Below are 15212 nucleotides of genomic sequence, written 5' to 3'. Positions count from 1 at the left end.
AAACCTTATCTTGTTCAAGTTTTTGCATAACTTTTTCCCTTGTTCTTTTCTCCTCCTCTTTCTCAAGTTGCGTAGAATTAATATTGTCTTCTTCTTCAAACCACCTAGAGGAGCTTTCAGCTTGAAGGGCCATAAGAAATTTTTTAACACTCTTCAAGTTGGGATAGCTGAAAGTATCAGTCAAAAAAAAAAAAATAGAAAAGTTAATATTTATCACTAGAAAATCAAAAGATGAAAAAGAAGGAAGATGTAAGAGAAACAAACACATAAGTAACATAATGCTCCACTATGTGCAACATATTCAATGACACTGTAAGATGTACCCCATGCTCTTAAAGATACAAGGACAAAATGAATAAGAGCAAACTCTGTGAAAGACCAAGTTAATTTGCTTACATAACTGTTTTCTTCTCTTACGAAGGGTAAGGTTCCAAAGGTAACTTCATGTGGAGTATGTGGCATGATTGGCCACCATAACGATCAATGTCCTAAGTTGAAGAGGTAAGTGCAATAGGATGTTTTAGGAGGAACGACCCATGAAACAACACTTATAACTCAGAATGGAGGGATCATCCCAACCTTAGATGGGGATCACAAGACCAAAAGTCGTCTTAGACTTTTTCCTCTTCTTCCTCATAACAAGGGTAAGGTATGTATCTTGAAGAAATCGTCTCTAAATTAGCCCTTAGCACAAATAGCTTCAAAACCAAATTTGAAAAAAATCTAACAAGGATTACTGATCAAATCGCTAATGCAACTACGTCGATTAGCCCTAAGCACAAATAGGGAATGAAATGGATGATTATGTGATTAAAACAATCAATTTCAGACCTAGGGAATAAACTAAATCAATTAACCACTGCTATTAATAGGATGGAAGGAAAAGGCAAGTTACCTGCTCAACCTGATTATGCAAATATTAGTGCTAAAACATTACGTAGTGGTAGAACATCAAATGATGATAATGATAATATTCCTATATAGATCGAAATGTATGGTTTTACTTAGTTGATAATATTATCCTAAATCAAATAAAACCAATAATTCTCCTTAGTTGATTAGCTCAAGCTAGTAACAAATTACAAACAACAAGTAAAAATCATGTTAAAAACTAGTAATGAACAAAATAATTTTGAGTTCTCACTAACATGATAAAGTGATAGTGGTTGACTTGATTATGAATCTTTGTAAGCCTCTTAAGAATAATCAGTTCGATAATAGCAAGTGCAAGAGAGAACTTGAGAAGTAGTGCAATAGTAATACTCAAAAGACTGAACATTAAGGCCGAATAAATGAAGTCTAAACTTTGACATCAAGCTCAACAAATGCACTAGTAACACAAGTTTTCGTAATAATGGTCTCCATAACCATCCTTAATAACGTGAAACAAGTTTAAGAACCACTATGATGGTCTCAAACAGTCCATCATAGTTGATTAAACTCATGAACCAATTACTATTATGTAAACACTTTGCTTTTTTCCCATCGAAACTGAGTTGATTAAATCCTGGAAAAATATCTCAACGAGACAACTAAAGGATAGGAACTTACAGAGTAAAATATCGTAGGCTATGACAAGGTCCCAGTCAGGATCACTAATTGGAAAGTTCTCACCCCATGTATCTGAAAAGGAAAAAGATGATGTAAAAATATTAGATCTTTTCAAGAAGACGAGTGCAGAAAAAAGATTTAAAAGAAAATCTCAGATAATGACAACTATATGGAACAATTTTATTGGATGCTCCTGAAAGACTGGAGAAAATGTCGAAGCAGTAAAACCCAGGAAAGGGCGCTTCACTACTTTACAAAATCCAATGGGATGTGCCCTTAACAAAAGGATGAGTTTAAGAGGTATACATCATTTCAACTAAGTTTTGTTACATTTCATAAAGAGGAAAAAAACTGATGGTTACCTTTGTAAATGATTAAAGAAAGAAAAAACAGAATATCGCTAAAATGAGGCTTACCTTCACAAATAAGGTACTTGGAGCAAATATAGAATAAACATCTATACTGTTGAGGTATGCTTTCACCTCAGTATGGCAAAACCTGCAGCATTAGGGGTAATATAGGCATAGAGGATTGCGGCAACAACAGTTAAAGCACTATTGGAACCAACGTATACTACAAATGTTTGAAAAAACCTGCAAAGAAGATAATGTTCATGTCACTGTTGGTGATTATATAAGCTCTGTATGAATGACATAAATTTCAGATAGACATAGCATACAGGAAATGAAACATAAAAAGAAAAAAATCATAGAAGCCATATGAACAATTTTGTAGTGAGGTAAGAGAACTAATAGTCTAACTAGATCATCATCACAAACTATAGCTATCTGCTAATGGGATGCAAGAACATGAAGAAGCTTATACTACATGGAACTTGTATCTTGAAACTCATCAACAATAATCGATTTCCATTCATCCTGCAAATGGGTCAAAACATGCGTAACACTTCAAATAATATTTAAAATTGATAAGCCAGTATTGAACCTTCAGAAAAATCAGTAAGCAGCTTCAAGGAATAGCTTATTAAGTCGTGGTAGTCCAGAGCATTACAAGATTTCATGATATCATTGTAGTTGTCAAGAACTGTAGCCTGATTCACACATCGTTTCAATTCGAAAATGGTAAACAAAGCTGTTGACAAAAACCTTGTTAATTAAAAATGTGAAACCTTACTCCTGCCTCATCAATTCAAAAATGGTATCCTCAATCATGTATTATTTAATTCAAACGAGCATAAAATGGTATCCTCAATCAAAAATGGTATCCTCAATCATATATGGTTCAAGGCAAAGAATCAAAGAGAATAGAGAAAACAATTAGCGGATACGAATAGGGTCGTAGAAGGAATCAACTGAGGTTTTCATCTCCATATCATTATTAGAAGTATGAAGGAATCAGCTTTTCGAATCCCCAACTTTCTCCCACACCAAACCCTAGTCACCGCCCATCTTTCGATAACTGTCAACACCACTCCGACGCGTACCACCTCCTCTACTGCTCGTCATCTTCGTCTCTTTATTTGCCTGTCATCGTGTAGCCGAAACGTCAGCATTTTCTCCGTCCGTATCTTAAATCTCCATCACGAAGCCTGTGTATTTCGTTCGAACCATTCAGGTGTTGCGCAAGTCACTCTTCTCCGGCAAAGCTCCGCCCGCGCCGTTCTCTTCTCCGTCTAAGCACTTGCCAATTAGACATCGTTCAAGTAGTGCGTCTTCTGCAAAAGCCGATCTCCCAAGACTTAAGATGCACGAATGGAGGGTGTGAACGTAAAAGCAAAAATGTGATAAAAATGAGATTGGGGTTTTTGGAGCATTTCGTGGAGATGTAGAGAGAAAGGAGATAAAGAAAATATATAATTAATAAATTATTTTATTATTTATATTCAATGACAGTTAAAATTGGTCACAGATTTATGACAGTTAAAAACTGTCATAAAAATTCATCAAATCCGAAAAATTCCGCCTTTTCCCGCCAAAAACGCGCATTTTGACCTTTTATGACAGTTTTTTCTTCCCTCCTTTTAATTTCTGATGGAATGAACTGTCATAGTAGATACATTTTCTTGTAGTAAAATCATAGACTTAAAAAGTGGAAAAGCTAAACACGAAATTTGATTTGATGAATCATAGACTTAAAAAGTAGAAAAGCTAGACATGAAATCATTATCAAATGATAAGGCCATTTGAAGTGGTATAAGTTAGCACACATTAAGCAACATGACATACATATTAAACCAAATATATTACACAAAGAGAGTGAAAATGTATCCGACAACGGCACATATATTATATTAAACTAAATGTATTACAAATGTTTCGCTCAAACGACTTAAACACCACCACATATTAAACAACTTCTCAAAAGAAAAAAAAAAGGTTACAAACTGTTCACTCAAATATCTTAAACAACAAGATATAACATACATTTTAAAACTCCATTTATGAGTAAATTAAGTAAAACGACACAACTCGCAAAACACAAAGTAAAGGTAATATACAAATGAAGGCTTTTCAAGTGCTATGAATTAGATTAGTCACAGATGGTCATGGTCCATAGTGAGAAGTGCTTCAAAAACAACATTAGGGCGAGCGCTGGCTGAGATAACTGAAAGCCATCCTTTCTCTTTGATCCTATGCAAAGAGCCACTGTTTTCTAATGTTCTATAAACATTGTTCCATTCATTCTTGCACCAATCTATATCTCTTCCAATCTTCACATGAACCTGCGAAACATTACAACTACGTTTCACAAATCCTAATCTTAATGATTTTTTTTAATACAAGTCAAACGATACCGCTTCAAAAAATTTATTGCAAGAACCGATATTGGATACAAGTATTGTTGATGCATGAATTTGAATGAACAAGCACTAGTTGGATAAGTTGTTTGGTTTAGGCGTTTAGCTTGTAAAAATGGTGACCTATAAAATGAATTCTCACGATGGGTGCTATGCCAAACACATTCAAATTCCTCATGTCCTATTTGGTAACTATTTTGTTTTTGAAAATTAAGCCTACTTTCTTACTATCTTGATCTACATCATTTTTTAAGTACAATAGTTTAATTCCTTGTCAAATTCCAAGAATAAAAACAAACTTTTAAAAGCTATTTTTTTTTTGTTTCAAAAATTTAGCTTGGAGTTTTAAAGGAATAGTAAAAAGTAGATAACAAAGGAAGTTAGGGATAAATGTAGTGTCTTATATGCTTAATTTTCAAAAAACAAAAATATAAAACAAAGTGGTTATCAAATGGAGCGTAAGTCATTTATTGAATTAGAGTGGTGTTAGACTAAGCTAGGATAATGTTTGCATATCTCACTAAATGAGATTTAGTACATCCTGAAAATGTTTTTCCTTCCTCACACGTTTGTTTGTTAGTACACTTGGGTTGTCCAAGGAGGTATTTGGGCCAAGAATTTGTGAAACATTATTCACGAGTGTAACTCTAGGATTTAAAAAGGTATGCTATCCTAGAGGTGCCTCAACGATCTTTTTTGAATAAAGCTACCACACCCTAAGTGAATCATATAAATGTAAAGCAGAGCTGATTTCATAACACTAAGTTGATATTGAATATTCTCGTTTAATGGTGGTTATTCAACTGTTAAGTTGTTATATATTGTGAATTCATGGTTTAAAATGGAGAGTTGAGTGGTTAAAAAACCAAAATGAAATAAAGAGGTAAAAATTGGAGGATAATGAGGAAGAAAATAAGGAGCAAGAAAGAGAGAGTGGGAAAGGATTGGAACCTGGGGAGAGGAAGACATAGATCGATTCTTCCAAGCAACACACCAATAGCAAATTTGAAGATAATCAGAATTGTAGCCTTCATACACAACAGCTCCAGATGATTCAAGACAACTTTGTTCGTGAAGAAACATACCCCATTGTCCATTCTCAATTCGCACTGGGTAAAGGGTCGAAGCTGCAAGCTTACCTCGTCCGTTGTGGGTGTCGAGAAGAGTGATGGCGCTGCCGGTGGCATTGTAAATCCAACCAAGAGTACAGAATTCTTCCTCCTGCTTTCGGCCACATATTTCTCTAACAATCTGCACAGACCTTAGCACTTCTTCTTCGTCTTTCCCCTTCCCCTGCGAGTTCTTTAAGGCCAGGGCTACCTTTGCCAAGTCAACACTACTGATTGCACTCTCATCCTTATTCTTGTATTCCAGTAGGCTCAGTGCCGTCGATTTCGTCACCGCTTTTCCGAATACGTTGCGGATCATTATGATTTGGATTTCCCTCTGTGTTTCGTTTGGATGGGAGAATTCTTTTGAGCAATGCTGCTCTTCGACGACCAACAATGGAAGTATCCATCCTTTTCACCTACGGTATTCGCACTACCTCTTCTTAAAGCCATGCGCACTATTAAACCCCAAATTTAGGTTAGGTTCAAACAAATCAAAATTTTATAAGTTGAATTTTACAAAGTAGTTCAAATATTTTAGAAAAAAATTTAATTAAATGATGTCTCGTTCAACCCAACCAATATATTTCATGGTAGGATTTAGTTGCATTCTTAAAATTTACTATCGAAACAATTGTGTTAGGTTTAAAAGGTTGTTCGACCCGACTCAACACAACCCACAAACATCTCTAATGTTTCAATTAGTTTGTAAATTTGTAACGAATGACAAATTTAGAATCTAATCTATTTCCCTAACTGCTTTTTTTTAAAAGACAACCTACAAAGAAAGCTAAGAACAAGATACTTTTCACTTTTTCCATTTTTGTTTTCTTTTTTGATTATGAGCATTAATAATTTGAAGGGATGAAGTATATGTTCCCTTTCTCCGCATAACTCAAGCTTCCATATCTTCCAAAATTCAAATTTCATACTTTCTCTTCCTCTAAATGATTGTATTTTAATTAATTTGAAATAATTATAAATTAATTTAGTTGGAAGTTTAACATTTATTTAGATTAATTAGTTCAAATATATATTCAAGTAGGTATTAAGGGAATAATCAAAAGTTAAAAGTGTAGATGTCGAATCAAGCAATAAAATTCAAATAAAACATTAATGTCAAGTATTGAAGTTTTTTATATATATTTTTTTTATTACTTCTTGCGTTTGTTCTTAGTAACTAAGAAATTAGGTTTATCATTGTTTGATCACTTTGGATCCATTGATCTACATTTTGGTTCATCCAAATAATATCTCACAATAATGAGGATGGCCATTTTCATTTACAATACTCTCTCTTTTCCAACTGTTGTGAGAGACTATGTTAATTGCATCCCCAGTATTTTATTTGACAATTTTTTTTTTTACTATATTCTCATAATATAATTATTTGTTGTCCCCCTCCAATATAAAACAACATCTAGGTCTACTCTTGACAGAGTATTTTAATCCCAAGAGACTAATTGTGTAACGCCCAACAAATTCGATATTTCTTTTTGTTTTGGCCATTGTCATCAATATTAAGTGTGGTTATGGGAATTTTTCTTAAATTTATTGGAAGAACCTTACCATTTTGATTTTCTCGAGTAATTAAGGTTGGGAATCCATATTTGTTCAGGATAATAAGTATTACTTTTATTTTATTATGTTATTTTTTTTATTGGAAATAATTAGGGAAACCTTATTAAACTAAAGTTGGTTATTTTTGGTGAGATTTGGGGAGAGAGAGGAGGGGTTGTTTTGGGCTTTTAAAAGGAAAGAAAAGAGTCATTTTTTTTTTTTATAAAAAGGCCTTGGGACTCGTGCGTAAAGAGGAAGAGAAAGAAAAAAATCAAAGAAAGAAAGAGGGGAAAAGAAAAAGAAAAAGGAAATTTTTTTTATTGAAACCCTAGCCGCCGCACGCCGCCGCCGCCGCCGCCGCCGCGAACCCGAGCCGCCAAGCATCTCCCCTCTCTGTTCAGCAGCGCAACCGAGCCTACAGCCGAAACCGAGCCGTCGCCGAGCTTCCAGCCGCGTCGGAAGAATCGCCCAAGACGATCCAGCAGCCGAGCGTCCGTCGGAGCAGCCGTCTCTCGCACGCCCGAAGCCGAGTCGAAGCCACCTTCGCGCGTCCGCAGCCAACCCGACAGCCAGCCGAGTCGCGCCGCTTCGATTCGACGCAGCGCAGCCGAAACGCTCGTCTGCAGCCGTCGCCAAGCGAAGCCGCGGTAGCCGGACCACCAGCAGCCGCCGCGCCACCCGAAATCCGGAAGCCGACGCCCCGCGCGTAAAGATCAGTCCGAAAACCCGCTCCGCGACCCGAACCGGCGCGCGCCATCTTCCGGAACCCGACCCGCGCCCGCGTGCATCCGCGTGTGAGCCGCGTCCGCGCGTGAAGCCGCGCCGCGCGCTTTTGCGAAGTCGAGCCGCACGCGTAAATTCCTGTTGCAAGCCGAGCCGCACGCGTAAAATCCTGTACCGAGCCGAGCCGCGCCTGCGCCAAGCCGAGCCGATCCCTGTCCTCTTCCAGCCGAGCCGCCAAGACTAATTTGGCTCTATCCACCTAAATTTTGGTAATTTAATTAATTATTGTGGCATTTTCCAGTAAGACTCCATGCTTCGGACGTTAATTAAATTAATTTGGGACTAAATTAAGTTATTTTCCTTAAGGGACGTCTTGGACCAAGTAATTGCGGCAGCGCGGGATTTCTTCAGTAGGGGCTCGAGCACTGCAACCTCCTTCTAGGGTAAGTTATTTCAAATGAGTCTTGAACCGTTAGTCGTTGGCGACCTAATTACGAATTTTGGCATATTAAACAGTTAGGACCTCGTCGCTTGGAAAAGGGTACTGCCTCGCGGTCAGGACTCGACAAGTAAATCTCCAGGTAAGAGATTCTACTACTAGCTCCATGCTTAGAAATATGAGATGATGTATACTCCAATTTTGCATGTTGAGGATTAGACGGTACGATGCCTGAAATCAATGTTAGTATGATGTAAATGACGGTATGGTTATACTATAGCCTGTTATGTGTGGCGAGAGCTGTTATAGCTATACGACGAATGCCGAGACGGAGAGGGCAGAGATGATTTATGTGATATGTTATATGCTGATGCCATGTGTATGTATACTGCAATTAGGGTACCTGTTAGCTTAATCTGTTAGAGTCGTACCTGCATGGGTGTCCTTCGGGATCACCACCTATTGAGGACTGTGTGGTCCGACGGGACGCCAGTCTAGCATGGATATAGATATGACTCGAGTGACTCGACGGGGTCCTCGCATCCCGACTGTCCTAGGTATCCCCCGGGGCTCCGAAGACCAGAGATACGTTCCTACGGGAGCGCACGTTGCACGTGTTCGGGAACGTGCCAGAGATTGGGTACCAGTTACAGGACTCTGACAGGAAGTTAACAGGCACCTAGTGGGACTAGTAGTGGGTCCCTTACTGAGTATTTTATACTCACTCTCTTCATTTTATGTTTTCAGGTAGAGGACGAGGCAAGGGCAAGGGCAAGCTGGCGAGCGACCCGAAGTGACCGTGGAGGGCCATAGGGACTACTGCTTCCGCTTATCCTTATTTTAGACTTTCGTGTTTGAGTTTGAGTACTTTTCCTTACTTAGCATCTTTTTATGTAGACAGGGCCCGAGTAGGACTTTAAAATGCATTACACTTTTTTGCATAACTACCTTGTTTAAATTTTCATAAATAAAATTTCTTAAACCTTATGCGTCTTTAATAAATTTCATGACTTAAACCACTTGTTCTATATTTAGTAATGACTTCGATTCAGTATAAGGAGTTTGGTCGTTACAGTTGGTATCAGAGCACAGTGTTTTAGGTTCTGTAGACTGACCTACGATGTAAGTCATTTTGTTTTGGTTTTACTTCACCCTATGGCTATACGGTCCTTCGGCACTCGCCAGGTATGTCTAAAGCCTTGCTAATGTTAAGATTACGATTTTGCCTGAATAGTCTAAGACCTAGAGATAGGGTGTTCAGTTCTTGTGGTGAAAAGTTTTGTTGGTGAATTTTAGGGAGAATGCCGCCACGTAGAGGTGCACGCCGAGGAGGTGGTAGGGGAGGCAGAGGAGCCGGGCGTGGCCAGCCGGAGGCGCCCCCTGCTGCACCGGCAGTCGACCCAAACGCACCGGTCACCCAGGCGGATCTCGCCGCGATGGAGCAGCGTTATCAGGACATGCTGCAAGCTGCTTTGGCGCCTTTCCTTGCCGCCCAGCAGAACCAGGCCGCCCCTGTTCAGGCCCAGGCCGTCGCTCCTCCAGCCCCTGAGGAAGCTCCACCAGTACCAGTTCAACTGTCGGCCGAGGCGAAACACTTACGGGACTTTAGGAAGTATAATCCTAAGACCTTTGACGGATCCATGGACAACCCCACAAAGGCCCAAATGTGGTTAACGTCCATAGAGACTATTTTCCGGTACATGAAGTGCCCAGAAGACCAGAAGGTGCAGTGTGCAGTCTTTTTCTTGGAGGACAGGGGCACCGCCTGGTGGGAGACCGCTGAGAGAATGCTGGGGGGCGATGTCAGCAAGATAACTTGGGAGCAGTTCAAGGAGAACTTCTATGCTAAGTTCTTCTCTGCCAATGTGAAGCACGCCAAGCTGCAAGAGTTCCTAAACTTGGAGCAAGGCGACATGACGGTGGAGCAGTACGACGCCGAGTTCGATATGCTGTCCCGCTTTGCTCCCGATATGGTAAGGGATGAGGCTGCCAGGATGGAGAAATTCGTTAGAGGACTCAGGCTAGACCTTCAGGGCATTGTCAGAGCTCTCCGGCCAGCCACGCATGCTGATGCACTACGTATAGCACTGGATTTGAGCCTGCCTGAGAGAGCCGATTCGTCTAAGGCTGCCGGCAGAGGGTCAGCCTTGGGACAGAAGAGAAAGGTTGAGACGCAGCCTGACGTAGCACCGCAGCGAACACTGAGGTCAGGAGGTGTCTTCCAGAGACACCGACGGGAGCTTGCAGCAGCCGGGAGGACTCTGAGAGAGCTACCCGCTTGTACTACCTGCGGGAGAGTCCACGGAGGTCGTTGCTTAGCTGGAAGTGGAGTCTGCTTCAGATGTAGACAGCCGGGGCACACTGCTGATGTGTGTCCTCGGAAACCCTTTGAGACGACACCGCCCCAGCCTTCTGCGGCCCAGCAGGGGAGAGTTTTCGCCACTACCCGGCAGGAGGCCGAGCGAGCTGGCACAGTGGTGACAGGCACGCTCCCAATTTTGGGGCATTATGTTTTTGTTCTATTTGACTCTGGGTCATCCCACTCGTTTATATCCTCCGTTTTCGTTCAGCATGTGGGTTTGGAGGTAGAACCCTTGGGTAGTGTTTTATCGGTTTCTACTCCATCTGGGGAGGTTCTGTTGTCCAAAGAACAAATAAAGGCATGTCGGGTAGAGATAGCGAATCGTATGTTAAACGTGACCTTGCTAGTGTTAGACATGCAGGATTTTGATGTGATACTAGGCATGGATTGGCTGTCAGCCAACCATGCAAATATAGACTGTTTTGGCAAGGAAGTTGTCTTTAACCCTCCCTCCGAGGCTAGCTTCAAGTTCAGGGGGGCAGGCATGGTATGTATACCCAAGGTCATCTCAGCCATGAAGGCTAGTAAACTACTCAGCCAGGGAACTTGGGGCATCTTGGCAAGCGTAGTGGATATTAGAGAGCCAGAAGTTTCCCTATCGTCTGAACCAGTGGTGAGGGAGTACCCCGACGTTTTCCCAGACGAACTCCCAGGACTTCCGCCTCCCAGAGAAGTAGACTTCGCCATCGAGTTAGAGCCGGGCACTGCCCCTATCTCGAGGGCCCCTTACAGAATGGCTCCAGCCGAGCTAAAGGAGTTGAAGGTCCAGTTACAGGAGTTGCTGGACAAAGGCTTCATCCGGCCCAGCGTGTCGCCTTGGGGAGCCCCAGTATTGTTCGTGAAGAAGAAGGATGGGTCGATGCGCCTTTGTATTGACTACCGAGAGCTGAACAAGGTGATGGTCAAAAACCGCTACCCCTTGCCCAGGATTAATGATCTGTTCGATCAGTTGCAGGGAGCCACTGTCTTTTCCAAGATCGACCTGCGATCAGGCTATCACCAGTTGAGGATTAGGGATGGTGACATTCCCAAGACGGCCTTTCGATCGAGGTACGGACATTACGAATTCGTTGTGATGTCTTTCGGCTTGACTAACGCTCCTGCAGTATTCATGGATTTGATGAACAGGGTGTTTAAGGACTTTCTAGACTCGTTCGTCATAGTCTTCATTGACGACATCCTCATTTACTCGAAAACTGAGGCGGAGCACGAGGAGCACTTACACCAGGTTTTGGAGACCCTTCGGGCCAACAAGTTGTATGCCAAGTTCTCCAAGTGTGAATTCTGGTTAAGGAAGGTGACGTTTCTTGGCCACGTGGTTTCCAGTGAGGGAGTTTCAGTAGATCCCGCAAAGATTGAAGCGGTGACCAACTGGACTCGACCGTCCACGGTTAGCGAAATTCGAAGTTTTCTGGGCTTGGCAGGTTACTACAGGAGGTTCGTGGAAGACTTCTCACGTATAGCCAGCCCGTTGACCCAGTTGACCAGGAAGGGAACCCCTTTTGTCTGGAGCCCAGCATGCGAGCGTAGCTTTCAGGAGCTCAAACAGAAGCTAGTGACTGCACCAGTCCTGACAGTGCCCGATGGTTCGGGAAACTTTGTGATCTATAGTGATGCCTCCAAGAAGGGACTGGGCTGTGTCCTGATGCAGCAAGGTAAGGTAGTTGCTTATGCCTCCCGCCAGTTGAAGATTCATGAGCAGAACTACCCTACCCACGACTTGGAGTTGGCAGCTGTAGTCTTTGCACTGAAGATATGGAGGCACTATCTGTACGGTGAGAAGATTCAGATTTACACCGACCATAAGAGCCTGAAGTACTTCTTCACTCAGAAGGAGTTGAACATGAGGCAGAGGAGGTGGCTCGAGTTGGTGAAAGACTACGACTGCGAGATCCTGTACCACCCAGGTAAAGCAAATGTAGTGGCTGACGCGCTGAGTAGGAAGGTTGCACATTCAGCAGCACTAATCACCAAGCAGACCCCCTTACTCAGGGATTTTGAGAGAGCCGAGATTGCAGTCTCAGTAGGTGAGGTTACCGCACAGTTGGCTCAGTTGTCGGTTCAGCCAACCTTGAGGCAAAAGATCATCGCTGCTCAGCTGAATGATCCTTACTTGGCAGAGAAACGTCGTATGGTGGAGACAGGGCAAGGCGAAGACTTCTCCATATCCGCTGACGATGGCCTTATGTTTGAGGGACGCCTGTGTGTGCCGGAAGACATCGCAGTTAAGACGGAGCTTTTGACTGAGGCTCACAGTTCTCCGTTTACCATGCACCCTGGGAGTACGAAGATGTACCAGGACTTAAGGAATGTCTATTGGTGGAGGGGCATGAAGAGGGAAGTGGTAGACTTTGTCAGTAGGTGTTTGGTGTGCCAGCAGGTGAAGGCACCAAGGCAGCATCCAGCAGGGTTGTTGCAACCCTTGAGTGTGCCAGGGTGGAAGTGGGAGAGTGTGTCGATGGATTTTATTACGGGACTGCCCAAGACCCTAAAGGGCTACACGGTGATCTGGGTTGTGGTCGACAGACTCACGAAGTCGGCCCATTTCGTGCCAGGGAAATCCACTTACACTGCCAGTAAGTGGGGGCAGTTATATATGACAGAGATTGTGAGACTACATGGAGTACCCGTATCCATCATTTCAGACAGAGACGCTCGCTTCACATCGAAGTTCTGGAAAGGACTTCAACTTGCTTTAGGTATGAGGTTGGACTTCAGCACAGCATTCCACCCTCAGACCGATGGTCAGACAGAGAGATTGAACCAGATTTTGGAAGACATGCTGCGAGCCTGCGTACTAGAGTTTTCAGGAAGTTGGGACTCCCATCTGCATCTGATGGAGTTTGCCTATAACAACAGCTACCAGGCTACTATCGGTATGGCACCGTTCGAGGCTCTGTATGGCAAGTGCTGTAGATCCCCTGTCTGCTGGGGCGAGGTTGGAGAGCAGAGGATGCTAGGCCCCGAGTTAGTGCAGACTACCAACGCAGCCATACAGAAGATCCGAGCTCGTATGCTGACAGCACAGAGCAGACAGAAGAGTTATGCTGGTGTACGACGTAAGGACCTCGAGTTTGAAGTGGGAGATATGGTCTTTCTGAAGGTAGCACCCATGAAGGGTGTTCTGAGGTTCGCGAAGAAGGGGAAGCTGAGTCCACGCTTCATAGGGCCGTTCGAGATACTGGAGCGGATTGGCCCCGTGGCTTATCGCTTGGCGCTACCCCCATCCTTTGCGGCAGTGCATGACGTATTCCATATCTCCATGCTGAGGAAATATGTCGCAGACCCAACACATGTGGTGGACTTCGAGCCACTACAGATTAGCGAGAACTTGAGCTACGAGGAGCAGCCTGTCGAGGTCCTGGCGAGGGAGGTCAAGAAGCTTCGCAGTCGAGAAATTCCACTGGTCAAAATCCTTTGGCAGAACCATGGAGTGGAAGAGGCCACGTGGGAGAAAGAAGAGGACATGAGAGCCCAGTACCCCGAGCTGTTCGAGGATTAGAACTTTTGAGGACGAAAGTTTTTGTTAGGAGGGAAGATTGTAACGCCCAACAAATTCGATATTTCTTTTTGTTTTGGCCATTGTCATCAATATTAAGTGTGGTTATGGGAATTTTTCTTAAATTTATTGGAAGAACCTTACCATTTTGATTTTCTCGAGTAATTAAGGTTGGGAATCCATATTTGTTCAGGATAATAAGTATTACTTTTATTTTATTATGTTATTTTTTTTTATTGGAAATAATTAGGGAAACCTTATTAAACTAAAGTTGGTTATTTTTGGTGAGATTTGGGGAGAGAGAGGAGGGGTTGTTTTGGTCTTTTAAAAGGAAAGAAAAGAGTCATTTTTTTTTTATAAAAAGGCCTTGGGACTCGTGCGTAAAGAGGAAGAGAAAGAAAAAAATCAAAGAAAGAAAGAGGGGAAAAGAAAAAGAAAAAGGAAATTTTTTTTATTGAAACCCTAGCCGCCACACGCCGCCGCCGCCGCCGCCGCGAACCCGAGCCGCCAAGCATCTCCCCTCTCTGTTCAGCAGCGCAGCCGAGCCTACAGCCGAAACCGAGCCGTCGCCGAGCTTCCAGCCGCGTCGGAAGAATCGCCCAAGCCGATCCAGCAGCCGAGCGTCCGTCGGAGCAGCCGTCTCTCGCACGCCCGAAGCCGAGTCGAAGCCACCTTCGCGCGTCCGCAGCCAACCCGACAGCCAGCCGAGTCGCGCCGCTTCGATTCGACGCAGCGCAGCCGAAACGCTCGTCTGCAGCCGTCGCCGAGCGAAGCCGCGGTAGCCGGACCACCAGCAGCCGCCGCGCCACCCGAAATCCGGAAGCCGACGCCCCGCGCGTAAAGATCAGTCCGAAAACCCGCTCCGCGACCCGAACCGGCGCGCGCCATCTTCCGGAACCCGACCCGCGCCCGCGTGCATCCGCGTGTGAGCCGCGTCCGCGCGTGAAGCCGCGCCGCGCGCTTTTGCGAAGCCGAGCCGCACGCGTAAATTCCTGTTGCAAGCCGAGCCGCATGCGTAAAATCCTGTACCGAGCCGAGCCGCGCCTGCGCCAAGCCGAGCCGATCCCTGTCCTCTTCCAGCCGAGCCGCCAAGACTAATTTGGCTCTATCCACCTAAATTTTGGTAATTTAATTAATTATTGTGGCATTTTCCAGTAAGACTCCATGCTTCGGACGTTAATTAAATTAATTTGGGACTAAATTAAGTTATT

General features: G+C 43.3%; 1 protein-coding gene across 1 annotated transcript; it reads right to left on the bottom strand.

The window, feature by feature from the left end:
- Window positions 1-3773: 3773 nt before the first annotated feature.
- Window positions 3774-5843, bottom strand: LOC103492535 (23 kDa jasmonate-induced protein-like). The gene is made up of 2 exons (XM_008452939.2): window positions 5261-5843; window positions 3774-4234 (listed from the first exon to the last, which is right to left on the bottom strand). Exons 1-2 carry the CDS (start codon window positions 5735-5737, stop codon window positions 4046-4048), a joined length of 666 nt encoding a protein of 221 aa, XP_008451161.1. The 5' UTR covers window positions 5738-5843; the 3' UTR covers window positions 3774-4045.
- Window positions 5844-15212: the final 9369 nt, after the last annotated feature.

Source organism: Cucumis melo, chromosome 5 (assembly GCF_025177605.1).
Source record: "Cucumis melo cultivar AY chromosome 5, USDA_Cmelo_AY_1.0, whole genome shotgun sequence".
Taxonomy (NCBI): Eukaryota; Viridiplantae; Streptophyta; class Magnoliopsida; order Cucurbitales; family Cucurbitaceae; genus Cucumis; species Cucumis melo.
This window is presented reverse-complemented; position numbering and strand designations above follow the sequence as displayed.